A 26,568-nucleotide genomic window follows, 5' to 3' on the forward strand; every position below is an offset into this window, starting at 1 on the left:
CGATTTCTCATGTTATTTGGAGCCTGTTTCATTTCCTCTCCAATTTGGCCGCCTCTTTGTGTTTCTTTCTATGTATTAGATCGATCTGCTGACACCCAGTCTTCATGGGATGGCCTTATGTATTAGGTGTTCTGTGGGGTCCATGGTGCAGTCTCCTTGATTAATTGAGTTGGGTGTTCCAGTAATGTTCCTTGTGTGGGTTATGTGTGCCCTTCTGTTGTAATTGAGGCTTGGTTACTATTGGATCATTTGTACATGGTACCAACCCTCAGGTTGGTTGACTCTGAGGCTCAACCCTGACCATAACATGAAAGCTGATGTGCAGGTGTTGACCACATGAAGCAGAATTTGCCTCAGCAGATTTTGCGTTCTCCTTTTAAATATGCTGCTTGTGAGGCTTATTGGATCCTGCTCTGATGTTGTCTGAAGATGGCCACTGGGTGTGTTGGTTCTGGGCATCTCCAGAGGGACTGTGATGCAGGCCAGTGTAAGATGCTGTTTGGAGCTACAAGCAATCCACAATTTGTGGCTGCCTCTGCTGGGCCTGGATGCACACAGGAAGGACGAAGCTGTACACCAAGGCAGGCTTTTACCAGCACCATGCCCTGGGGCAGGTCAGCAGAAGTCCCAAGCCATCCCAATATCCCCCTCCACTTGCCTCTGCCTGCCAGCTGCCTGTTAGGCTCAGTCACTGAGAGTCTCTAGCTGTACTGCTCAGCAGTGCCTAAGCTCCACAGGGTGGGGCAAGAGGGAGATGAGAGGATGGGGCTACTGCTTTTCCTCAGGGATAGAATCCAGGATGCTCATATGCTAGGCCAACACTCACCCACTGAGCCACTGGCCAGGGCCTATTATCTTTTATTCATATTTTGAGAATAACATTAGACTGTGCTATAATTCTTGATTCAACCATCAAACATAACTTAGAAAACTTGAGAAGAGAAAGGCTACTGTACTTACCTATATTTATGCTTTCTTCGTTCTTCCTATTGTTTCAAGTTCCTTCTTTTATTATTTTCTTTCTATTTATAGAACTTTCTTTATTCAGTCTTTAAAAGAGCTCTGCTGGCAACAAATCTATTTAGTTTCTTGTATGACAATGTCTTTTTTTCTGCATTATTCCTGAAGAATAATCTTTCTATATGTGAGAGTTGGGATTGACAGTTCTTTTCTTTTAAAACTTAAAGAACAGTGCCATTTCCTTCTGGTCTCCATGATTTCTGATGAGAAAATAATTTTCATTAGAATTGATTACCTACTACTGATATATAAATGATTTTATTGTGATATTTAATTATTCAATTTGTTACATCTCCTTCATATATTTTCATACTATATCATCCTTTTAAATCTTTTTTTGTATATTTTATATCTATTGATATTGACAATATTGGAAGTTAAAACTAAAATTCTTTTAAAAATATTGCCTGGCCGGTGGTGGCACAGTGGATAAAGTGTTGACCTAGAATGCTAAGGTCCCCAGTTCAAAGTCCCAGTCTTGCCTGGTCAAGGCACATATGTACCTTTGAGCAGCAAGTATGAGTTGATGCTTCCCACTCTTCCCTCATGCCTTTCTCTCTCTCTCACCCCCCTCTCTCTAAAATCAATAAGTAAAAAAAAAAAAAAAAAAAAAAAAAAAAAAAAATATATATATATATATATATATATATATATATATATATATATATATATATATATATATATATTGTATTTTTCTGAAGCTGGAAATGGGGAGGCAGCCAGACAGACTCCCGCATGCGCCCGACCGGGATCCACCCAGCACGCCCACCAGGGGGCGATGCTCTGCCCATCTGGGGCTTCGCTCTGTCAGGACTAGAGCCACTCTAGCGCCTGGGGCAGAGGCCAAGGAGCCATCCTCAGCGCCCAGGCCATCTTTTGCTCCAATGGAGCATAGGCTGCGGGAGGGGAAGAGAGAGACAGAGTGGAAGGAGAGGGGGAGGGGTGGAGAAGCAGATGGGCGCTTCTCCTGTGTGCCCTGGCCGGGAATCGAACTCGGGACTCCTGCACGCCAGGCTGATGCTCTACCACTGAGCCAACCAGCCAGGGCCAATAAGTAAAATATTTTAAAAAATAAAAACTTTAAAAAATATTTATGAATTTATTTAAAAGTAATAAACCCATTATATGTTAACAGTTTTAATAAAATAAGTATATTTTCTAAAACAAAAATTTTAGTAAAGTGGCATTGTTTTGTGCTTTTGGAAGTATTTTTAATATCTCGATAGAATACAAGTAGCTTCTCATTTCTACTTCTTAAAATAACAGCTCATTGAGATGTAATTCACATATTACACCATTCACCCATTTAACATGTATAATTTAGCATTTTTTAGTATATTCATAGGTATGAGTAACTATAACCACAGTCAACTTTAGAACATTTTTATCACCTCAGAAAGAAGTCCTATACTCTTTAGCTATCGACCTACCCCTCAACTGCTAGCCCAAAGCAATATAATTTATGTCTATAGATTTACTTGTTCTGGACAACTCATGCAAATGGAATCATATAATGTGGTCTTTTGTGATTGGCTTCTTTCACTTAGAATAATGTTTTTAAGGCTTATCAATGTTGTACCATGAATTAGTACTTTATTCATTTTTATAGCCAAATAATATAAGAAGATGAATTATATGGATATATCACAGTTTGTCCATTTGTCAGTTGATAGGTGGACAGATGATTCTTACTCTAGCAGGTTGTTGACTTGGTTGGACTCAAACTGCAAACTCTGTTTCCCCTGCTAAATAAATGCAAGTCTCACTAATTGCCTTCTTTCAAGGATTAATGCCACTCCATTTCTGCCTGGTTTTTTGTTTTTTGTTTTTGTGTGTGTGTGTGTGTGTGTGTGTGTGTGTGTTTTACAGAGACAGAGAGAGAGTCAGAGAGAGGATAGATAGGGACAGACAGGCAGGGACAGAGAGAGATGAGAAGCATCAATCATTAGTTTTTTGTTGCGACACCTTAGTTATTCATTGATTGCTTTCTCATATGTGCCTTGACCGTGGGGCTACAGCAGATCGAGTAACCCCTTGCTCGAGCCAGCGACCTTGGGTTCAAGCTGGTGAGCTTTGCTCAAACCAGATGAGCCCGAGCTCAAGCTGCTGACTTCAGGGTCTCGAACCTGGGTCCTCTGCATCCCATTCCGATGCTCTATCCGCTGCGCCACTTCCTGGCCAGGCTCTGGCTCTTCTTGATTGCTCTCTAATACCTTCAAGTAGCTATTTTTATATTTTTTCCAGAGTTACATTTTTTTCTGTGTGAAGATTTGCCAATAAAATCCACCATTGCTGGATGTGGAACTCACAATGCCTCACATTTTAATTAGCAGCTGTAGTTTATAGAGTCTTCCATAGGCTCATCCCTTTAACCCTCAAAAACAATACTCTTTACTCATTCCAGATGAATGTCTTAGGTAAAGAGAGATTGCTTCTAGTGACTTGAAGTTGCTCTATCTATGGCCATTAAGAATTTTAAGTCTTGAAAATGAAGATTTTGGAGTTGATGATATAAGAAATATCCAAACCTGTAGAGAATTTTTATGAGTGTATTTAAGCCAAATTGGTGACAGTTTCCTGGAAGCAAAATCTCAACAGATTGAGAAAATGTTCCAAAGAATGGCAGCTTTACAGTTTAGGAAGATATTGACCTAGAACATGACTACTCACCACAACTCGCTTTTAGTTAGAAAGTTTCATTTCAGACCATCCTATGTAGTTAATTTTGGTCTCTTAGTTTGTAAGACCCTCTATGCAGGCCTTCTCTGGCCTTGTCAGGTTTATCATGGGGTCACTTTTTTTGCCCATGAATGAGGTTATTGTTGATGGAATTCAAGAATTCATTTTTTATTATTAATTTATTGTGTTTACAATAGATTCTAATGTCACCTATGTTCCTCAGGACATCCCCCCTGTCTCCCTCCCCGAAACACCCTCTCCTTTTCCCTCCAGGATTTGCTTTTCTGCTCTCGTTCCATCCTATCACCCTATCATCCCCTTTCCCTCTGTCTACTTTCCATCTGGATCCTTTGATCCCGCCTCTATCTCTATTCTGCTCCTCAGTTCATATGGTTCATCAGATTCCTCATATGAGTGAAGTCATATGATTATTTTTCTTTCTCTGCCTGGCTTATTTCACTTAACATAATAGTTTCCAGTTCCATCCATATTGTTGCAAAATATAATATTTCCTTTTTCATGGCCCCACAGTATTCCATCGTGTATATGTACCACCACTTTTTAATCCACTCATCCACTGATGGACATGTGGGCTGTGTCCAGATCTTGACTATTGTAAACAATGCTGCCATAAACATGGGGTGCATTTCAAACTGTGCTATGGTATTCTTGGGGTATATTCCTAAAAGTGAGATGGCTGGGTCAAAGGCAGTTTGATTTTTAATTTTTTGAGGAATCTCCATACTGTTTTCCACAGTGGCTGCACCAGTCTGCATTCCTATCAGCAGTGCAGGAGGGTTCCCTTTTCTCCACATCCTCGCCAGCACTTATTCCAGGGGTCCCCAAACTTTTTACACAGGGGGCCAGTTCACTGTCCCTCAGACCGTTGGAGGGCCGGACTATAAAAAAAACTATGAACAAATCCCTATACACACTGCACATATCTTATTTTAAGGTAAAAAACAAAACGGGAACAAATACAATATTTAAAATAAAGAACAAGTAAATTTAAATCAACAAACTGACCAGTATTTCAATGGGAACTATGCTCCTCTCACTGACCACCAGTGAAAGAGGTGCCCCTTCCGGAAGTGCAGCGAGGGCCAGATAAATGGCCTCAGGGGGCCGCAGGTGGCCCGCGGGGCCGTAGTTTGGGGAACCCTGACTTATTCTATGTTGTTTTGTTGATGAGCGCCATTCTGACTAGTGTGAGGTGATGTCTCATTGTGGTTTTAATTTGCATTTCTCTAATGATTAGTGATGTTGAGCATTTTTTCATATGCCTACTGGCCATCTGTGTGTCCTCTTTGGAGAAGTGTCTATTCACCTCTTTTGCCCATTTTCTGATTGAACTGTTTATCTTCTTAGTGTTGAGTTTTACAAGTACTCTATAAATTTTGGTTATTAACCCCTTACCAGACATATTGTCGCATATGTTTTCCCATTGTGTGATTTGCCTTTTTATTTTGTTCATATTGTCTTTAGCTGTGCAAAAGTTTTTTAGTTTGATATGGTCCCATTTGTTTATTTTGTCCTTTATTTTCCTTGCTCATGGAGATAAATCAGCAAATATATTGCTGCGAGAGATGTCAGAGAGCTTACTGCCTATGTTTTCTTCTAAGATGCTTATGGTTTCATGGCTTACATTTAAGTCTTTTATCCATTTTGAGTTTATTTTTGTGAATGGTGTGACTTGGTGGTCTAGTTTTATTTCTTTGCAAGTAGCTGACCAATTTTCCCAAAACCCTTTGTTAAAGAGACTGTTTTTACTCCATTGTATACTATCACTAACCTTGTCAAATATCAATTGTTCATAAATGATTATTTCTGGGTTCTCTGTTGTGTTTAAATGATCTATATGACTGCTCTTATGCCAGTACCAAGCTGTTTTGAGTACAATGGCCTTGTAGTATAACTTGATATCTGAAAGTGTGATACCACCCACTTTATTCTTCTTTTTCAAGATTGCTGAGGCTGTTCGTGTTCTTTTTTGGTTCCATATGAATTTTTGGAATATTTGTTCTATATCTTTGAAGTATGTCCTTGGTATTTTAATAGGAATTGCATTGAATTTATAAATTGCTTTGGGTAATAGGGACATTTTATTGATGTTTATTCTTTCTAGCCATGGACACAGTATATGCTTCCACTTGTTTCTATCTTTCTTGATTTCTTTTATCAATGTTTTATAATTTTTTGAGTACAAGTCTTTAAACTCCTTAGTTGAATTTACACCTAGGTATTTTATTTTCTTTGTTGCAATAGTGAAGGGGATTGTTTTCTTAATTTTTCTTTCAGACAGATTATTGTTGTTGTATAAAAATGTCTTTGATTTCTGAGTATTAATTTTATATCCTGCCACCATGCTAAATTCATTTATCAGGTCCAGTAGTTTTTTGGCAGCAACTTTAGGGGTTTCTAGGTACAGTATTATATCATCAGCAAATAATGATAGTTTTACTTCTTCTTTTCCAATTTGTATGCCTTTTATTTCTTCTTCTTGTCTGATTGCTGTGGCTAAGATTTCCAGAAGTATATTGAATAAGAGTGGTGAAAGGGGTCACCCCTACCTTGTTCCTGATCTTAAGGGGATTGCTTTTAATTTTTGCTCATTGAGTATGATGTTGACTGTGGGACTGTCATAGATGGCCTTTATCATGTTGAAGTATGTTCCCTGTATTCCCACTTTGCTGAGAGTTTTGATCATGAATGGGTGCTGGATTTTATTGAATGCTTTTTCTGCATCTATTGAAATTATCATGTGGTTTTTCTCCTTCCTTTGGTTTATGTGATGAATCACATAGATTCATTTGCAAATATTGTACCAGCCTTACCTCCCCAAAATATATCCCACTTGATCATGGTGTATAATTTTTTTTATGTATTGCTGGATCCGGTTTGCTAATATTTTGTTGACAATTTTAGCATCTAAATTCATCAGGGATATTGGCCTATAGTTTTCTTTCTTTGTGTTTCTTTGCCTGGTTTTGGAATCAGAATTATGCTTACCTCATAAAAGGAGCTTGGAAGTTTTCCCTCCTCTTGAATTTTTAAAAATAGCTTGAGAAGGATAGGAATTAGTTCTTCTTTGAATGTTTGCTAGAATTCACCTGTGAAGCCATCTGGCCCAAGGCTTTTGTTTGTTGGGATAACTGTTTTGTTTATTGATAACTGTTTCCACCTCATTTGTTATAATTGGTCTTTTTAGGTTTTCTGATTCATCCAGATTGATTTTTGAAAGATTACATTTTTCAAGGAATTTGCCCATTTCACCTAGGTTGTCTAATTTTTTGCATACAGTTCTTCATAGTATTTTCTTACAATCCTTTGTATTTCTGCTCTGTCCATTGTTACTTCTCCACCCTCACTTAAAATTTTATTTATTTGAGTTCTTCTTTTTTTTTCGAGAGTCTGGCTAAGGGTTCATTGATCTTGTTTACTTTTTCTTTTTTTTTTGTATTTTTCTGAAGCCGGAAACGGGGAGAGACAGTCAGACAGACTCCCGCATGCGCCCGACTGGGATCCACCCGGCACGCCCACCAGGGGCGATGCTCTGCCCACCAGGGGGCGATGCTCTGCCCCTCCGGGGTGTTGCTCTGCCACAACCAGAGCCACTCTAGTGCCTGGGGCAGAGGCCAAGGAGCCATCCCCAGCGCCTGGGCCATCTTTGCTCCAATGGAGCCTTGGCTGCGGGAGGGGAAGAGAGAGACAGAGAGGAAGGAGGGGTGGAGAAGCAAATGGGCGCTTCTCCTATGTGCCCTGGCCGGGAATCGAACCCGGGTCCCCCACATGCCAGGCCGATGCTCTACCACTGAGCCAACCGGCCAGGGCTTTGTTTACTTTTTCAAAGAACCAGCTCTTGGTTTCATTGATCCTCTGTATTGTTCTTTTAGTCTCTATGTCATTTATTTTTGCTCTGATCTTTATTATTTACTTCCTTCTACTTCCTCTAGGCTTTACTTGCTATTCTTTTTCTAGTTCTTTTAGTTGCAGGATTAAGTTGTTTTTTTTGAGCTTTTTCTTGCTTCTTAACATATGCCTGTAATGCTATGAACTTCCCTCTCAGGACTGCTTTTGCTGTGTTCCACAGATTTTGAATTGTTTTATACTCATTTTCATTTGTTTTAAGGAAGTTTTTTTATTTCTTCCTTGATCTCATTGTTGACCCAGTCATTGTTTAATAACATGCTGTTTAGTTTCCAAGTATTTGAGTGTTTTTCAGTTTTCCTATTGTAGTTAATTTCTTGTTTCATGTCATTGTGGTTAGAGAAGATGCTTGATATGGTTTCAATATTCTTAAATTTTTTGAGTCTCATTTTATGCCCTACTATGTGGTCTATCCTAGAATGTACCATGAGCACTTAAAAAAGAAGGTATTTTCTGCTGCTTTAGGGTGGAAGGCTCTGAAGTTATCTATTAAATCTAGTTGATCTAGTGTATCCTTTAATTCTGTTGTTTCTTTGTTAATTTTCTTTCTTGAGTATCTATACATTGATGTTAGTAGGGTATTGAAATCCCCTATTATAGTATTGCTGTTGATTTCTTCCTTTATGCCCATTAAAATCTGCTTTATATATTTAGGTGCTCCTATATTAGGTGCATATATATTTATAATGGTTATCTTTTCCTGTTGCATTGCTTTCTTTATCATTATGTAGTGACCTTCTTATCCTTTACTATAGTCTGTTTTAAAGTCTATTTTGTCAGATATAAGTATTGCTACCCCAGCTTTTTTTTTCATTTCCATTTGCATAAAATATATTTTTTTATCCTTTTACTTTCAGTCTATGTGTATCTTTTGTTTTAAGGTGCCTCTCCTGTAGGCAGCATATGTATGGGTCCTGTTTTCTTATCCATTCAGCTACATTATGTCTTTTGATTGAAGCATTTAATTTATTTACTTTTAAGGTTATTATTGATATATAGTTGTTTATTGCCATTTTATTCTTTAAAGTTATATTCCTCTTTTACTATATTCTTTCCCCCCTTTGTTCTGTTTACAACAGACCCCTTAACATTTCTTGCAGCATTGGTTTGGTTGTAATGAATTCCTTGAGGTTTTTTTTTTTTTTTTTTTTTTTGGTCTGGGAAGCTTTTTATTGCTCCTTCAATTTTAACCAATAGCGTTGCTGGATAAAGAAGTCTTGGTTGTAGGCTCTTGCATTACTTTGAATATGTCTTGCCATTCCCTTCTGGCCTCAAGTGTTTCCATTGAGAAGTTGGATGTTATCCTTATGGGGGCTCCTTTGTAGGTGATAGCCTGTTTTTCTTTAGCAGATTTTAATATTTTATCTTTATCTCTTAGCTTTGGTATTTTAATTATGCGTCTTTGTGTAGATTTCTTTGGGTTTCTCTTTAATGGAATTCTCTGTGCTTCTTGAACTTGTGTGACTTTTTTCTGCATCAATTTAGGGAAGTTTTCAGCTATGATTTCATAGAACAAGATCTCTAACCCTTGTTCTTTCTCTTCTTCTTCAGAAGCCCCTATGATGTGGATGTTGTTTCTCTTTAAGTTGTCAAGAGCTCTCTTAGAGTTTCCTCAGACTTTTTCAGTCTCTTTTCTTTTTGCTGCTCCACTTCCATGCTTTCACTTATCTTGTCCTCTAAGTCGCTGATTCAATCCTCTGCTTTATCCAGCCTGCTTTTAATTCCTTCTAGTGTAGTCTTCATTTCTGATATTGTGTTTGTCAATTCTGTCTGGTTCTTCTTTATGATTTCCATGTACTTTTTGATGCTTTCAGTTTCTTTATTGAAGTGTTCATTAAGTCCATCCATTGCAGCTTTGAGATCTTTAAGCATCCTAAAAATTATTATTTTATACTCTGCATCTGGTAATTTGATTACTTTCAATTCATCTAAGACTTTATCAGAGGATTTATCTTGTTGAAGCATATGACTTATGCTTCTCTGCCTACCTATTATTTTCTATGACTTGTAGGCTTCTTTCATCTGTGATCTCCTTACCTAGTAGGGCCTCTTTGAAGTCTTGATTTGTTTGTTTTCTTCTCAGTTTTCTTAACTCAGTGGTAGTCTTGTTTACTGATCTCAGCAGGGGGCTTATTTGAAGCAGTATCCAGGAATGTGGTGGGTGTAACCTAAGACTCTGAAAGCCCAATCTGCCAGCTTCTCTCTGGGGGCAGGGTGCTTTCTCTGTTTCAGTAGGGGGAGGTGTATCTCAGATCTCCATGGAGACCTGAGTTACTGCCCCTCCTCCCTACTTCCTGTTTTCAGCTGTGTCTTGTTGCTCTGATTGGAACTGGAGAGTTTTCTGAAGGTGGGTCACCCGGAACCACTTTAGGTTTGTGCTTTGTTGAGGGTTCAACCCCTCCTCCAGCTATGGCCACCTCCACACTGGATGAGTCAGCTTCTCAGGTCATCCCATGCATTCCTCTGCCCATCACGGTCTGTCTCTCTCTTTCTCCCCACTTTCCTTTCGGATGACAAGCCAGCCCTCTCAGCACACCTCATTCCAAGGTCCCCAGGCAAGTGGCTGTGAGTGATATTTTTCTGCTCTTCTCCTTGTAATGAGAGCCATTCTGGGCTCTCTGTCTCACCCTACCTTCACTTCTGGAAGCAGGGGAGGTTCCCCCACCACAACTTGGAGCTTTCTACCAGGCTTGGTATGGCTTCTTCTTTGCTCCTTAGTTTTTGAGACTTGTTCTTTTAATCCAAAGTTGGTTTTTCACACTGACTGTTCCTAAATTAATTTGTAATCCAGTTTGGTGATGTGAGCTGGTAGTCTGTGTGTCTGCCTACTCCACTGCCATCTTGGTTCCCCCTGGTCAAGAATTCATTTTTTACTCTTTTTTTTTTCTTTTAAGCTGGAAATGGCGAGAGACAGTCAGACTCCCGCATGCGCCCGACCGGGATCCACCCGGCACGCCCACCAGGGGCGATGCTTTGCCCACCAGGGGGCGATGCTCTGCCCCTCCGGGGTGTCGCTCTGCCACAACCAGAGCCACTCTAGCGCCTGGGGCAGAGGCCAAGGAGCCATCCCCAGCACCCAGGCCATCTTTGCTCCAATGGAGCCTTGGCTGTGGGAGGGGAAGAGAGAGACAGAGAGGAAGGAGGGGGGTGGAGAAGCAAATGGGCGCTTCTCCTATGTGCCCTGGCCGGGAATTGAACCCGGTTCCCCCTCACGCCAGGCCAATGCTCTACTGCTGAGCCAACCAGCCAGGGCCCATTTTTTACTCTTTATTATTATGAACATTGAACTTTAGGTCTTGTAAATTTTTATCATCCCTGATGATTTTGTTACAAGCCTGGACAAGGAAGCTATAAAATTCAGCCTTGCCCTTTCTCTCTTTCCAAATTAGGCTGTTTTCCTGCCCCCTTGAAGTCAGAGTAAAGGATGTACTGGATCCAAGAGTACCACCATTCTTTCTTCCATCTTTGGGTTTTAATAACATCAACAGCAATAAAATAATCATCATAAGGACATCTCTGGGAAACCTTTCCTCATCTTCTTCTGTCCTGCCAAGTCAGAGTTAGTCCTTGGATCTTTCTTAGCCTTCTGTTCCACAAAGGAGTAAAATATGTTTTAGGCAGCATTGTATTCCCATTTAGTAAGCATTGTGCATATCAGGTAGTGGGTGCTCAATATGTGCTTGTGCAACTGATGTTGAACAGCTGAGCATATAATTTGAGAAAATCTTGTGGTTTTGATATTCTGTATGAGTATTCTGAATCTGTTACCTGCTAGCTTCATTCATCATCTATTCATGAACTCCCACTTGAGAGAGCAATAGACAATATCCAGGTTTAACTTTTACAATCCTGAAAACAAGTCCAAGTCTTGAGTAAAAATTTTCAGAAATTAAACACAATTTCTGTTTTCTTATTGACCTCTGACTTAATTATATTGAACAAAAGAACCAGGCAACCAAGAAGAAAACCCTGTTTTCCTCCTAATTAATTCATGTATTAAACCATGTCATAAACAGATACATTATCATAGCACCTAGAAATACCTCATTATTTGGATCAGAATACAAAGCATCCCAGAGTGTTGCTGTCACTGGGGATATAACTTGAATGGTATCAGAGAAAAGCATTTTGAAGTAAAAATAGGAAGCATTGATAACGCCCCATTTTAATTGTTGTTTCTTATGAAAATGCAGATTATGTGTCTTCTCTGGGTAAAGTTGTGGCTTCCCGGTATGCTGATGGCCTGTTTCCACAGGTCTACAGAGCTGAAGATGGCACAGCATACAACGTAAGTGGGAGTTTCCATAAGGGACAGGCCCTGAGACACACTGCTGAGTCTGGAATGGCCTCACACTGCTCCTTTGATGCTGGAGTGTGAGGAATAAGCTTGAAAGACAAGGGGGTGGGGAAAGAAAGGAGTTTAAGACAGAGTGACAAGACCACATGAGCTAAGGCATGAGCATGTAGGATTACATGGCTGCTAGGAAAACACATTTTCCTTAACAGTTTGTGTATTTTGGGGTGTTCTGAGAGTTGTTGAAGTTTTTAAAAAGTACCAGGATCTTCAAAATGTTGATTCTTCACAGAATAGAGTACAATTTTTTCTGTTCCTTCTCTTTGTATCCTACTACCCTACCCCCTGAAAAACCTTAAAAAATTGTACCTGATCTATCTGAATGATGGTTTGTGTATGCAAAAAACTGCCCACAGGCCCTGGCCGGTTGGCTCAGTGGTAGAGCATCAGCCTGGCGTGCAGAGTCCCAGGTTCGATTCCCGGCCAGGGCACACAGGAGAAGCATCCATCTGCTTCTCCACCCCTCCCCCTCTCCTTCCTCTCTGTCGCTCTCTTCCCCTCTCGCAGCCAAAGCTCCATTGGAGCAAAATTTGCCCAGGCGCTAAGGATGGCTCTGTGGCCTCTGCCTCAGGCACTAGAATGGCTCTGATTGTGGCAGAGTGACGCCCCAGGTGGGAAGAGCATCGCCCCCTGGTGGGCATGCCAGGTAGATCCCGGTTGGGCACATGCGTGAGTCTGTCTGACTGCCTCCGCTTTTCCAGCTTCAGAAAAATACAAAAAAAAAAAAAAAAAAAAAAAAAAAAGGAAAAAGAAACTGCCCACAAACTTCAGTCACCTTTCAATGACAGCCCCTAGAAGTGTTGGTGGCAGCTATAGGTGACCAAAAGATCCAGATACAAGGGAGCCTGAACTGAGAGACAGAGGACAGAGGATAAAGGTTGTGAGCAGGAGAATGAATCCCTGGGGCAGTGACTTAGAGGAAGCCAATCAGATGTGCTGGTATGTTTAGAAGCATACTCAGAAATATTTTTGGCATGTTATAGTTAAGAAAACTTTTAGTGAGGCTTATTTCTTCCCATCTGCCTTTGTTCATCTTTTTTTTCTCCTTAATTTCTTAAAAGTTCCCCTGGACATTTGTTGATAAAGATAATTCTGTAACTATAGATAAAATATGATCTAGAAATAGATTTTTTAAAAAGAATGCTGTTTTGAATAGAACACACGATCATCTTTTCTCCTGTGGGCTATCAGCCAAGGGTTTTCAGTTGAACGACTAGAAGACTTCCTTTTGGATTTTGTGGGGTTTGGAGGGTCATCTACAAAATTGTTATTAATGCACAGTTCTTGATGGCAGAGGCCTTGACTCAGTGGGCCCTGTTGTTCCTGGCTGGTGTGTGGTTCAGATTATGTGCTTATTTTATTTTTCTTCACTTTTATTTCATTAAGCTGACAGCCAAATCAGAGCTGCTCTATCAGTTTGTGGAGCATTTAACATGCGCTGTGGAGAGCTACAAGCGGAGGATGGACTGGCTCACCAGCAAAAGCCGGCAGATTTTTGGAGTCATCTTGGAACAGTGCATCACTATAGTGCTGGATTTGGGTGGAATGTGGGAGATGGAGCTTAATCTGTGCCAAGATGCTCTAATAATGGTCCTTCAGGAGCAGGTGGCTCACATAGCCAAGTTCAATATCATATGGTAAGTTTTCCATAAGAATAAGATATTTTAGTGAACTTCATAGCTAATTTTCATTTATTTGGACTTGAGAAGCATAACTAACATAGTTAGCTCTATGGGAGGTTTGCTATCTTTTAATTTTCTAGAATATAGAATTTTGGCAGAAAACTCACAATGAATAAATCTTAGAACACTTTTATCTGCTTTGCACATGGTATCTTAGTTTTCAAATTAGGGAAGATTTAGGAACATACTCTTTCTTAATGCATAGCAAGGTAAAAAATACTAGAGTATGAATTATATTGAAAATATATTCAAGGTCATAAAAATCCCTTCACTCATTTTAGATTTTAGCTTGGATAATAAATTTAAACTCACTACAAATTTCACTGGTTTTCAGATTGAACTTGCAACTCAAGGTGACTCCCCATTAGTTCAGGCCCCTGAATCAGAACAACAGGTGGCTGGCTTTATAGAGTATTTGGGAGTTTTTACAGTCATTTATGGACTCTTGGATTTGGGAGGACTTGAACTGCAGGGCCAACTTTCCATGTAGAACAGTGGCTGTGCCTGCCTGACAAGAACCATTTGGAAGGGGGAGCATCTACCTAAGATTTTTTTTTCTAAAAATAAAATATTTTCAACTAAATATATGACATCTTTGGGGGTGCTGCCTAATTATGTTCTGTCCCAGGTTCCTGTTTCTGTCACAAAAATATTATTTAAGGAACTAAGTGCTTAAGTCTGCAATGCTTTAGCTTTCTTAGAGTGTAAGCTATGGCACGTGTGCTGCTTGGCCAGTGCTGCACACAAGGGCCACACAAAGGCAGCCTCTGTCTCTGCAGGTGGGCTCTGCAAGACAGCTCAGGACAACTCACTTAGTCCACCATAATCATAAACTCATATGTGACTCATAAGATTTGTTCAGTTAAAAACATGGAGATAAATATGTTCAAATAGCTGTTTTTAAAATCAAAATTATTTAATAAATTTAAAATTTTTATGCTCTGCTGAATGTAGAACATTACTATTCTTGATCTAAAAATGCCACAGATGGGAATCTTTCAGGGCAATGAAAACAATTGTAATAAAAGAACTAGAAATAAAATTTTAGAGTAATAGCATTGTTGCTGATTTCTGAATGCTAACGCTATGAATCCTTATAAATTTACTAGTAATAAAAGACAGTTACATATAAACCTGCCCATTTATGAAGATAACTTTCCTCAATAATATTTATTTATTTATGTTTTTCTGAAGTGAGAAGCAGGGAAGTAGAGAGACAGACTCCCACATGCACCTGACTGGAACCCACCCGGCATGGCATGTCCACCAGAGGGCGATGCTCTGTTACAACCGGAGCCATTCTAGCACCTGTGGTGGTGGCCATGGAGCCATCCTCAGCGCCCGGGTCAACTTTGCTTCAATGGAACTTTGGCTTCTAGAGAGGAAGAAAGAGATAGAGAGAAAGGAGAGGGGAGAAGGGGGAGAAGCAGATGGGCGCTTCTCCTGTGTGCCCTGGCTGGGAATCAAACCCGGGACTTCCACAAGCTGGGCCAATGCTCTATCACTGAGCCAACCGGCCAGGTCCTATTCAATAATTTTAATGTACTTTATAATTTTGAAATTCTCTGTTTTCCTGTAAACATTGTTATTCCAAGTCAGTACTGCTAGTGGAAAGTAATGGTGCTTTGGAACCATGTCTAAAATCCAGCAGTTTTGTTGGTATCTTTCAGGGGGCAGGGAGCTGCTTTTCCTTTCTTTTAGTGCTGGTGACATTAAGTGGCTTATTGCTCATAGTTGTGACACTGAGAGTGACAGCTGTGTTGACCACTGCTTGATGACAGCCCAATGTTATTCATTTCAGGGCTTCTCAAGAGCCTGTGAAATGGCAGGAACATGCTACTCCTGTAACGGAACAAGCCATCGCTGCTGCCATCAGTTGGGTTGAGAAACTGACCTTTGAGCAGGGTCTGAGCCCAGCTAGCCATGTGGATGCTCTGCAGGAAGCTGGGACAGACAAAACTGTAAGTGTGCATCAAGTGCTGGCCCCAAGTCCCGAGGGTGGCTTTGAGCTTATCTCTTCACACTCAATAGCAGCATACTGCCTTTCAGCTGATCTTGGTCCCTTCCCAGTGGCATCCCACAGGAACTGCATCATTGGCGTTAAAGCGCCCCATAGTCTTCATCCTGCTCACCTCTGAATTTGGAACCAAATGAGAAATAGTTGACAATCACCAGACAGGGATCAAAATTGCAGCTTTGGTGATGACAGAGCTGAACCAACCAAAACAATACTCCTTGTTCTCTGGACCTGTCTGGGCCCCCCGGTGCAGTGATTGGGGTCAACCCTCATTTAGCCCTACGAGTAGAGCCACAACCTGCTCACAGCCATTAGCATTGAGAAAGGACAGGGTATTAAGCCATATTCTGCTTAATACATGACACTTCCATTCCACTCTTGCTCTCCTGACAGTGAGGTAAGTCAGGCAACTCTTTGGGAGGAGAAGTTGAACAGTCCCCATAGAACCCTTAGGATGATGAAATAGGGCTTCCCCGCCCTTCTGCTCTGAAGCTTTCCCACTTCCTCTTCTTCACAAACAGGTCTATCATGTGCTTTCGTAGGTGAAGTGTATCCGTGCCAATGACTCATCCACTTTCAGATGTTATGTACTCACATATGCATTTTGATAGGGACCTTTTGGAAATAAAGATTTATCAGGAAGAAGTGACTAAATGGTGGTTTTTATGTGTCTTTTAGTCACAAGGATGTGTGTTTCTGTGAGTGACTCTAATGGTGGGACTGTTAAGGGTAGTGGCAAGCCAGAGAGGAGATGCTCTGGGCCGGTGGCTCCTGTGACCCACCTCAACTCCCTGCATGGGTTAAGTCCCCATTCCTTTGAGATACAGCTCCTTAATTAATACCTATTAATTAATGTTAATTAATATTTAATTGCTTTCTCCATCCCAGAAGCTTGGGAAATCTATAGATTTCAAGCTTTATTCTCCTGCATTAAAAAGTCTTTTCTTGGGCAAGAAGGCCATGTGCTGACGCCATGAGAGGATGGTCCCCAAGGGTCACCAGACTGTGTTTATTGATACTCAAGATGATGGTTTGAAGTTGGAAACACATTGTTTATCCTCATAAAGCCAGAAGAGCAAATGTTTCTCTTTAAAGAAGAACAAAATACAAGCTACTTTGTTCTTTGGCCTTTCAAGTTTTTCTTGATATCTGTAAAATTTCAAGTGTCTGGACATTATAATTAGCATTTAAGACATGGAACATTTCACAGTATCGTGTGTGTGCATGTGTGCGTGTGCATGCATGCACATGGGTATTCTCTGACTTTGTTCAACTGGCTACCCTTTTCACAGCTGACTGACAACTTGGCCCGACTGCAAGATTTCCCAGTGACCTTGATTTCTACTTTACTTACCTCTGGTTTCTGTCTCTCCTTGGTCTGGGATTCATAGCCCGGGAAATATAGAACATTTTCATGAGTTCCAGGGAAGTCAAATAGAGCAGGAAGAACCCAGAAAGAAGCTCACAGGCACTGATCATCAAATGCCACCTGAACACTCTTGAGAAGAGACTGTGGAGTTACGGCAAATGCAAAACACATTTAGACTGGTGTGTCCCTCCACCTAGAGGGTGTGGTCCCAAGGAAAATTCTGTAAATGCAATTGCCTCATATATAAAAATGCCATGCCTTCTGTTTTTGAGGAGTAAAACAATGCATGCGCGTGCATGTGTGTGTAAGGTGGGTGGGGAGGGGAATGGGTCTTCTGCTCTGTGACCCTCATGTCCACTCCAGTGAGTTTCACACTGATCCATGTTGCTGCCATTTGCTATGAATAGAAAAGATTTAAGGCTTAAGAGACTTGAACAATAAAGCTAAGCACTCACACTTTTCCTACTGATGATAATCTGATTTGGGTTAGCGTGTCCCACAAGTCCTGAGAGGAACCAGGAAAAATATGTGTTGCCTTGTGTCCAAAAATGAACATGCAAGTTGGCTTTTCTATCAGGTTCACATGAGGAGGGAGGGCTGACTGATGTGCTTAGTGAAGGAGGATGTTCAGAGGCCACTAGCCTCCTTCAGAACCAGGCTTTGTCACTGCAGTTAGGCCAGGGAGATTGACTAGAGAGGGATGACCGTGTGAGCCTTCAAGTACTGAGGAGCTGGGCAGAATGTGTGTTTAATTCTCTAATTGCAGCATGTGAAGAGCACTGTAGATGGATGAATTCCTGATGCATATGCATCCTGTGGGGAAGGACCTGGTTCGTGGACAGTGCAGCTTGTGGGATGCTGGGGAAATGTTTGGCAGTTAGAGGCGCTGGCATCATCTTCAGAGCCCAGATGTCTGTCCAGCTTGAGCTTTCTGCTCTGCAGTATTCTGTGGTCCCTGGACATGCCTTTTGGAAGCTGGTAGCTTCCTTGGTCTTTATGAGAAGGTGTTGTGCCAGGAGTCCCCGGAAGGCTTGCTGGTCCAGGATGTGTGGGGCATTTAGGAAGGAGAAGGCTGATGATCTCAGCTGTCTGAGAAGGCAAACCAGGGGTTGTGCCTCTGTTTTCAGGGAAGGGCCACTTGCCCGAGGGCCACCTCTTCTTCTCTTTATGTTCTCTCAGCCTATGCTCCACCTGCCTGATAGGCACAAATTTGTTTACACTTTTACTGGAAGACTAAGTAGTGAATTAGAGACAGACCCACATGATTTCATAAGGTGCCTTCCCCACTGGACAGTAAGCTGGAGGACTGGCCACGTGAATCAAACCTGGCATTCATTTTCTTGTTTGCAGTGTTCTGACAGGCATTAGATCTTTTTACCTTTGTGTCCTGAGCAATGACAGTGCCTGACAAAGGCTCAGTAAATCTTTGTTGATCATTGAAGGATATGGAAATAATATTGATATTCTTGAGGTTGGGCGCTAGAATGTGAGTCTAAGAGAGTCCCACCCCCAAACTATGGTACATATTTGAATTTTTTCAATTGAAGGGAGATGGTCTGTGTGGGACCAGGTGGGTGAATTTGCTGAGCTTTGTGTACTCAGATAGGGACAGTGGCTGGATACAAGAACCCTGAAGCCTAGGTGGCCAGAAAGTTGGAGATAATCAAGGGTGTTAGGACAGATCTGAGAAGTGAGCGGGATTACGACTGTGGGGCAGGCTCTGCCTTACGGAGAATCAAAAGTCAAAATTTCTGAGCCAGGAAAAGGCTTCCACAGGCACAGGGAGGGTCTGGATGTTAGCTTCAAGGTCTGAGTTGGTCAAAACTGTTGCAGTGTTCAAAGTTGTATGAAGAATAAGAAAGAAATTTGCTAGGCTTCTCGCTGTTCTTGTTGACTTTAATTTTTGCTTCCTTGCAGAGTGGAGATTTTTAGACCCAGAGGCATGAGGGCTTCTGACAGGCTAGAGCAGGGGCAGTCAGAGGAGAAGCAGCCTCTCCAAGTTTGGCTCTTCTTTTCCCCCAAACCTGTGGCTGGGAAGCTGTTAAGGACTCATAGGTGGGACAGAATGCAGATTTCCGTGGGAGCCTGCTGAACAAATGGCCTAGACGGCATTAGACATTTTAAGTGAATTCAGAAAGGCTCCCCTCTACTTTATGTAGTATAAAGTGGCAAGTGTTTAAGACTTATAGTCAAATAACTGGATATAACCCACATATCTATTCTCCACATCTTGTGTTTTCAAATTCAGTGCAAATCAGCATTTGCTGGTCAATGAGGAAGCGCTCCTGGTCCTGACTGCTGGTGCTGACCCTCCAGACTGACCCTTGCCTCATGGAGCTCAGAGGTGCTGGTTAGGGTGAGGATGCCCAAGGGGATAGGTCACTGAGCCAGACAACCTCTGAGATCCAGTTTTGGGCAATGATGTTGATATCAGGTGGTCAGAGCCTTGGATGGTGTGGGAACCAAGGAAGTGAAAATGGTGCCTGGTCTGTGACCACTTCCATGTCCCCTGATCTTTCTTTCATAATTGTGGGAATTCGCATTCATCTTTCATAGGTGACCAGCCTTGCCATGACAAGCCAACAGAGTGAAGTGGTTGAAAGTGAGGACAGAAACTCATGAGGTCAGCCTGGGTTTACTAGCTGTAAGACCAAGTCAATTAACCTGTCCAGCCTCAGTTTCTTCATCTGTAAACTGGGCATGAGAGAATTTATATTCTGCAGTGCTAAATAAAATAATTCATGTTAGCTTATTATCCCAAATAGCAGATGATTCCAGAGCCATTTCACTTGCAAAGGCACTTTGTCAATGTGGGGAGGGGATAGTGACAGGCAATATATTTATCTTCCTCTCTGTTTTTCTCAGTGTCACTATGTGAGCAGAGAGGAGAGGCAGAATGGCAATGTGCAAAAGGAGAATGGGGGTGGGATAGGCAATCTCAGCAGAAAATAGGTCCCAGGAAATCACACAGTAACAGAATTGGCTAGAAACCTAGGCAATTAAGGAGCTGAGTAATGAACTTAACGATAATTTGATAGCTTAGTAAATGAAAGGAAATCCTGACATACTGCTGGATACAGCCACTTTTAGTTTTATGAAATCTTGAGAGAAAACATTTCTGTACAAGGATTTCAGACCTTTGGGTTATTGCCAGAGCAAAGAAGTCACGTGTGCATGATGAACCGTAGCTGCTGGGCGTTGGGAGCTGCCAACAGGCCCCCTGGAGATGTTTGTCCTCACTTCCCTCCCTGCCGAGCTGATGAACCCTAGAAAGTACCCCCTGAGTCTGTTCCTGTCTCCAGCCATGTGTGAATTTAGATCTTGTGAGAGGATGGACCCACCCCATGCAACACTGGGGCACCAACGCAGCTGAAACACTAATTACTAAGAGCACAGTTCATGCATCTTGCACAAGTAACGTGTAACATCAGGAGAAACATGGATGAGTGCATTTGCTGGAAGAACAATATTAGGCATAATAAGGAATCTAGAGAGCATTGTTTCTTCTTTCTGTCAATGAGTTTTCTGCCACTCAGGGGACTGGCTAAAAGAGCATACAGCCTTCCTCAGTCTTTACCTACCATCAGGTACTTTGTAAGATCAAGGAGCTGGTGTTAAAAGGCCTGAGAGAAAAAGTGGGGGTGGAAGGTCAGGTGGACATGGGGGGGCTCTTTTGTCCCCAGCTGGAGGAGGTGATTGTCACAATAGGCTGGTCTCAGCTCACTGTGGTCTCTTAATTCCCAGCCTTCGCCCTCTGCTGCCCTGCTTCTACCGGCTCCTGGGGCACACAGTCAGCCCTAGCTACTCCTCACAGGGTGTCCTATGCAGCTGAGGAACTGACCATAAGCCCAGCTCTGTCTGTGCCATGTGGGTTGAAGTTCCAAGTTTGAAGTCTAAGGGAGATCATTGACCCTTTCCTTTAACAGGGGTCTATGACTAGAGCAGAGAAAGGCTCGTAAATCCTAAAGGAATAGGACATCTACTTATCTACTTAAAATACAGCGTATCTGCTGGGGATTTCCCCCCAGTTATCTGTGGAGACAACTGATCTCGGTGCTTGTAGGGCAGGCTTAGCTGCTATGTGGCCCTGGCTTTCCCTGGGTTTTTACACTTTGAAATGTATATACATAAGTGTATTCATCTTGTTTAAACCCAGTCATGAGGCAAACTGCATTCTCTCTCTTATCTTCATTAAAATCACTTGCCTGAGGTTATAGAGCTCATGAGTGAGAGTTTGTGGGGAGACAAGCACCATGGAAGAAGGCAAATTCTGGGAAAGAGCAAGGGCATTGTAGTTGCCATAGGACTGTTGTCACAGGGGCCCTTAGGTGGGTTTGATCTCTCTAACTTAATCAGGGAGCCTCCTACCTGGTAAAGTATGCATCTTTCACATCTTTGACTGAAGGAAAGTGTGTGTGTGTGTGTGTGTGTGTCCTGACTCAGGGGTTGATTATCCTCTCATTCTTTTTTTTTTCTTTTTTTTTTTCTTTATTTATTTTTAGAGAGGAAAGAGAGGGAGAGAGAGAGAGAGAGAGAGACAGAGAGGGAGAGAGAAGAGAGAGAGAAAGGGGAGGAGCTGGAAGCATCAACTCCCATATGTGCCTTGACCAGGCAAGCCCAGGGTTTCGAACCGGCGACCTCAGCATTTCCAGGTTGACGCTTCATCCACTGCGCCACCACAGGTCAGGATTTTTTTTTACAGAGAGAGAGAGAGAGTCAGAGAGAGGGCTAGATAGGGACAGATAGGAACGGAGAGAATTGAGAAGCATCAATCATCAGTTTTTCATTGTGACACCTTAGTTGTTCATTGATTGCCTTCTCATATGTGCCTTCACCGTGGGGCTAAAGCAGACCGAGTAACCCCTTGCTCAAGCCAGCAACCTTGGGTCCACGCTGGTGAGCTTTGCTCAAACCAGATGAGCCCATGTTCAAGCTGGCGACCTCGGGGTCTCGAACCTGGGTTTTCCACATCCCAGTCCAATGCTCTATCCACTGTGCCACCGCCTGGTCAGGCTCCTCTTATTCTTGTCATGGCCCGCCATGGCAATGAGTGACAAGGCCCTGTGTGAGGTCAGGACAGCCTCACCTTCCCAGGCATTTGCTTCCCTGTGAGACCAGAGAATGAACCAGCTGAGAATATGGTTTACTGCAGTCTGCCTCAGACAGAGGATGGGGGAGTTGGGTTATAGGATTCTGGCTCCTCCATGAGAAATGGCTAATAAGCTTCATGTCCACAGTGGTCATGTGTCTTTGTGTTAAAAACAGCCACTCCTCATCTGTATGATGTACTCATGGGCTCTGAGAAAGCTCTTCTCCAAACCTGCCAACCATATCCTTCCCATGAGATACCTGACACTGTGACCACTACCAACAGACCTACTTGGCACCAGGCCTTCAATATCTCACTTCCTGACTTTGGTCCCCAAATGTCTTCACAAATCATTGAGCAGTGTTGCTATCTTCCCTGCCCCTCCCGTATCCACCCCTTTTTCAAAAATGCTGTTTTGTAGAAAGTGTATTGCCAGTGAGTCCAGTACAAGGGTAAGGCACGTCAAGAGACAAATTTCTGGTACTATTGTTTTGCAGATTGAATCCATTTACTACTTTGTCGTGGGGGACATTTCTGAGGAATCCAAGCAGCTGCTCCTCCAGAGGGCTTTGGAGATCCCATGTCCTATCTGCCCCGTGTCCTTCAATGCCAGAGGAGAAGGCACTCTAGCTTTCTTAAAGGATCTGAGCACCAAGACCCACAGCAGGTATGCAGAAATATGCCCTGAGAGACTATGAGTGAGCTGCCTGCTTCCATGAGATCAGCAGTGGGTTCTTCAAGGTCCTCACCCATCTGTGGCTGTGTTCTTCCCATATTTCCAGCCACCTTTAGTCTCTGTAAAGCCAGTAGCCATGGCAAGGGCCACCATCAGAGCAGCCCAGCCCATGCAGGTTCGCATTGGATTCGGACAATCAGTAAAGAAACAATGGAGCCAAAAACTGATGGGCTGTCATCTTTAATTCTAGCTTGCACCCGGTGGGCAAGTAAAAACACACACTGGGCTCCAAAACCCACTCACATTCAGTGCTCACAAAGCTACTGACTTATCCGAGTTTCCTAGAATCAAAGGTTTCTAGCTCACCAGCCTTATTCTCCTCAGTTCTCCATCTCCTTCCTTATCCCAGATACAAACTCTACACAAACTGGAATCTCACTCAGCACTCCGCCATCCTGGCTGCTTCTCCTGGCCACATGGTCTCTTTCTGCTCTCTGCTCTGCTCCCTCTTCTAATGCTTTCTCAGGAACCGAGAGAGCAAGCTCCCGCTCCGTCCCCATTTTATAGTGTAGAAATCCAAACCCTTAATCCAATATACAAAATAGGGAAGTCTCTAATACAAAGTCACTTCTCTGAGGCATGACTGGATTGTACTGCCCCACATCAAAAAGGGTGGGAAAGGCTTAATCCCAAAACCAAGCCCCAGGCTACAAGGATTCTACCTGCCCACAGAGACACACATTAATATCACCTGGGCGATGGCCTCCTCGTGGGCAGCGCCGTCTTTAACAAAGTGAGCATAATATATTTTATCTGCCCAACAGTCTCCATGCACCTTTTTGTCTCTACCCTCTGTTGGGCAGATAAAATATATTATGCTCATTTTGTTAAAGATGGCGCTGCCCACATGGAAGCCTGTTGCCCAGGTGATATTAATGTGTGTTGGGGGCGGGCTGTGGGCAGGCAGGATCTTGTAGCCTGGGGCTTGGTTTTAGGACTAAGCCTTTCCCACCCTTTTTGATGGGGATGATACAATCCCATCATGCCTCAGATAAGTGACTTTGTATTAGAGACTTCCCTATTTTGTATATTGGATTAAAGGTTTTGATTTCTACACTATAAAATGGGGGCAGAATGGGAGCTTGCTCTCTCTTGGTTCCTGAGATTAATATTAGAGGAGAGAGCAGAGAGGAGAGCAGAGGAAGGCCACGTGGAGGAGGCCAGGAGAAGCAGCCAAGATGGCAGAGTGCTGAAGGAAAAGCCAGTTTGGGCAGAGTTTGTGCAGGGAGAAGGAAGGAGATGGGGAACAGAGGTGAATAAATCTGGTGAGCTAGAAACCTTTGATTCTAGGAAAACTCAAAAGTCAGTAGCTTTGTGAGTGCTGAATGAGTGGGTTTTGGAGCCCAGTGTGTGTTTTTACTTGCCCACTGGGTGCAAGCTAGGATTAAAGATGATGGCCCATCAGTTTTTGGCTCCATTGTTTCTTTACCGACTGTCTGAATTCATTGTGAACCTGCATGGGCCAAGCGGCTGTGATGGTGGCCGTGGCTACTGGCTTTACACCCTCTATTACTCTTGCCTTTTTATTTTCTGTAATTTGGATGCTTAGATGTCTTGGAACCTTGCAAAGACTGCCCCCCCCCTCCCACCCGCCCAGGGCTAGCTAACTCCTAGAGATAGTGAATGACTCACCCGGGAGTGCCCTTTTTATATGCAAACTAATCAATCCAGAGCCCACCTGCTCACCCTCAGGACTCACATTCCCTAATCCCCAGGACCAGAAAACTCCTATAACTCAGAAATCCTGAAATTATTCAAATTTAGCCAGTCTTAAACCTGTACTCTGCTTTACCCATTCTTTCCTGCAGAATCCACAATACAGACTCTTGCCTATGTTGTCCCCTTGTTTCCTCTGCCTCCTGACTGAGCCTGATAACTTCCCTTGGTGGTGCTGTGTGGGTGGAGTGGCCTCTCCTGTTGAGCACTATATTAGCCAGCTTGGGCTGCCATAACAAAGTAAACTGGGGAACTTAACCAACGGAAACTTGTTTCTCACAGTTCCAAAGGTTGGAGGTCTAAGATCAAGGTACCTGCCTATTCAGTTTCTGATGAGAGCTCTTTCTGGCTTGTAGACAGCTGCTTTCTTGCTGTGTCCTTTTATGATAGGGAGGAAGATGGAGAGGGAGAGAGACAGGGGTGAGGGGAATCAAGAGGGTGTAAACTCTCTGGTGTGCCTTTTTAAAACATAGGAATCCTATAGGATTAGAATCCTACCCTTTGGACCTCGTTTAACCTTAATTACAGGCAGTCTCTGAGTTATAAATGAGATAGGTTCTATAGGTTTGTTCTTAAATTGAATTTGTATCTAAGTTGGAACAGGAACATTTACCTATTTAATGCAATTCAGACAGATAGATGTTTGTCTTAATGTAGTATTTATCTTTATCTTTCTGTGCATATAAATACTTCAGCATTTTCAAATACAACCTTGAACAATCTTGGGTGATGCAGAAGATGATGCACTAGTTGGAGAGGCTGGGATTGGTGTTAGAGAGTCAGGGTTTGATTCTGCTGCTGGAGTCAGTTTCTTGAAGTAGGCATCAGGGAGGTCTGTACAGAGCTTTTCTTTTTCTCATCATAAATGGCCTGTAGCATCTCAGGCCTGCAGTTACTGTACGGTAGACTTTGGTGAACCTCTCTGTATCAGGATCTTCCTCTTCAAACTTTGCCATTTCTGCTTCAATGAATTAAAAAGCATCAACTAACTCTTTTGTAGAAAACTTTTTCGGTACTGGAGTTTCTAGGTCCCCATTTTCTTCCCTAAATGCTATCATCTGCTGCTTTAGTTCCATAAGGTCTTCACTGGTTAGTTCTTTGCCATGGGAGTTAAATAACTATGATATCATTTTCACTGACATCCGATTGCAGCTGATTACCATAGCCCTTACGGTGTTTCATTCATAAGTACAAATTGTATATAAGTCAGATGTTTGTAACTTGGGGACTTACTGTGTAGGTTAAACTTTATAGGCCCTCTCTCCTAATATAATCACTTTAGGGGTTAAAGCTTCAACATGAAATTCAAGGGTGGACACAATTCAGTTTATAGCATGAACCGTGAGTAATAAACCATCTTTTCAGTGGCAGTTGAACTGATCTGTTGGCCTCATATATCTAAATAATAATGAAATCTCTATTTGAAAACATACCCTTTTACCCTGTCTGTGCATGCATGCATGTGTGTGTGCCTGCATGTGTGTGTGTGTGAGTTTAAATCCCTTGTGAAAATGGTCAGCTGTCTACATGATTACAAGGAAATGATGACTGGGCCCTTTCTTAAGTTAGCCTGTAAAAAATGAGTGCAATGCCTGCTCTTGAGCATTTGTTCTCAAATTGAGTTGCTTATCATATTTGTGGGGGAGTTTGTTAATCATTTGAAGTCCCAGGCTTCACCTTACAGGCTGATTCCTCATAATACGAGGGGATCTGGGAATATGCTTTTAGACCTTCATTTTGCAAAAGAAGTACTAAGGAAACTTGATTAAAAATTGTTACATTTTAAACAATTTACCACTGCATTTCAACTCCTAACTTTTAGGCCATGCACTGTGGAGTGCAGTTGTCCAGGCTGCAGCCCCAGAGATACTGTCAGGATCTGGGGAGAGCCAGGAGAGCCAGGGACAAGTGTTTTTAACAGGACTCCTGGTGATTCTGAGGAACACTGCTCTGGCTACTCTTTTTTTTAAATTAATTTT

The 26,568-nt window shown here is 42.3% G+C and overlaps 1 protein-coding gene across 1 annotated transcript in view; it reads left to right on the plus strand.

The window, feature by feature from the left end:
• VWA3B (von Willebrand factor A domain containing 3B) overlaps positions 1-26,568 on the plus strand; it is a 271,732-nt gene that overhangs the window by 10,677 nt on the left and 234,487 nt on the right. Inside the window, 4 exon segments of the mRNA XM_066267787.1 lie at positions 11,820-11,914; positions 13,367-13,617; positions 15,464-15,623; positions 22,635-22,804. Of these exon segments, the coding sequence (XP_066123884.1) occupies positions 11,820-11,914; positions 13,367-13,617; positions 15,464-15,623; positions 22,635-22,804 (676 nt within the window).

This window comes from Saccopteryx bilineata, chromosome 3 (assembly GCF_036850765.1).
Source record: "Saccopteryx bilineata isolate mSacBil1 chromosome 3, mSacBil1_pri_phased_curated, whole genome shotgun sequence".
NCBI classification, from domain to species: Eukaryota; Metazoa; Chordata; class Mammalia; order Chiroptera; family Emballonuridae; genus Saccopteryx; species Saccopteryx bilineata.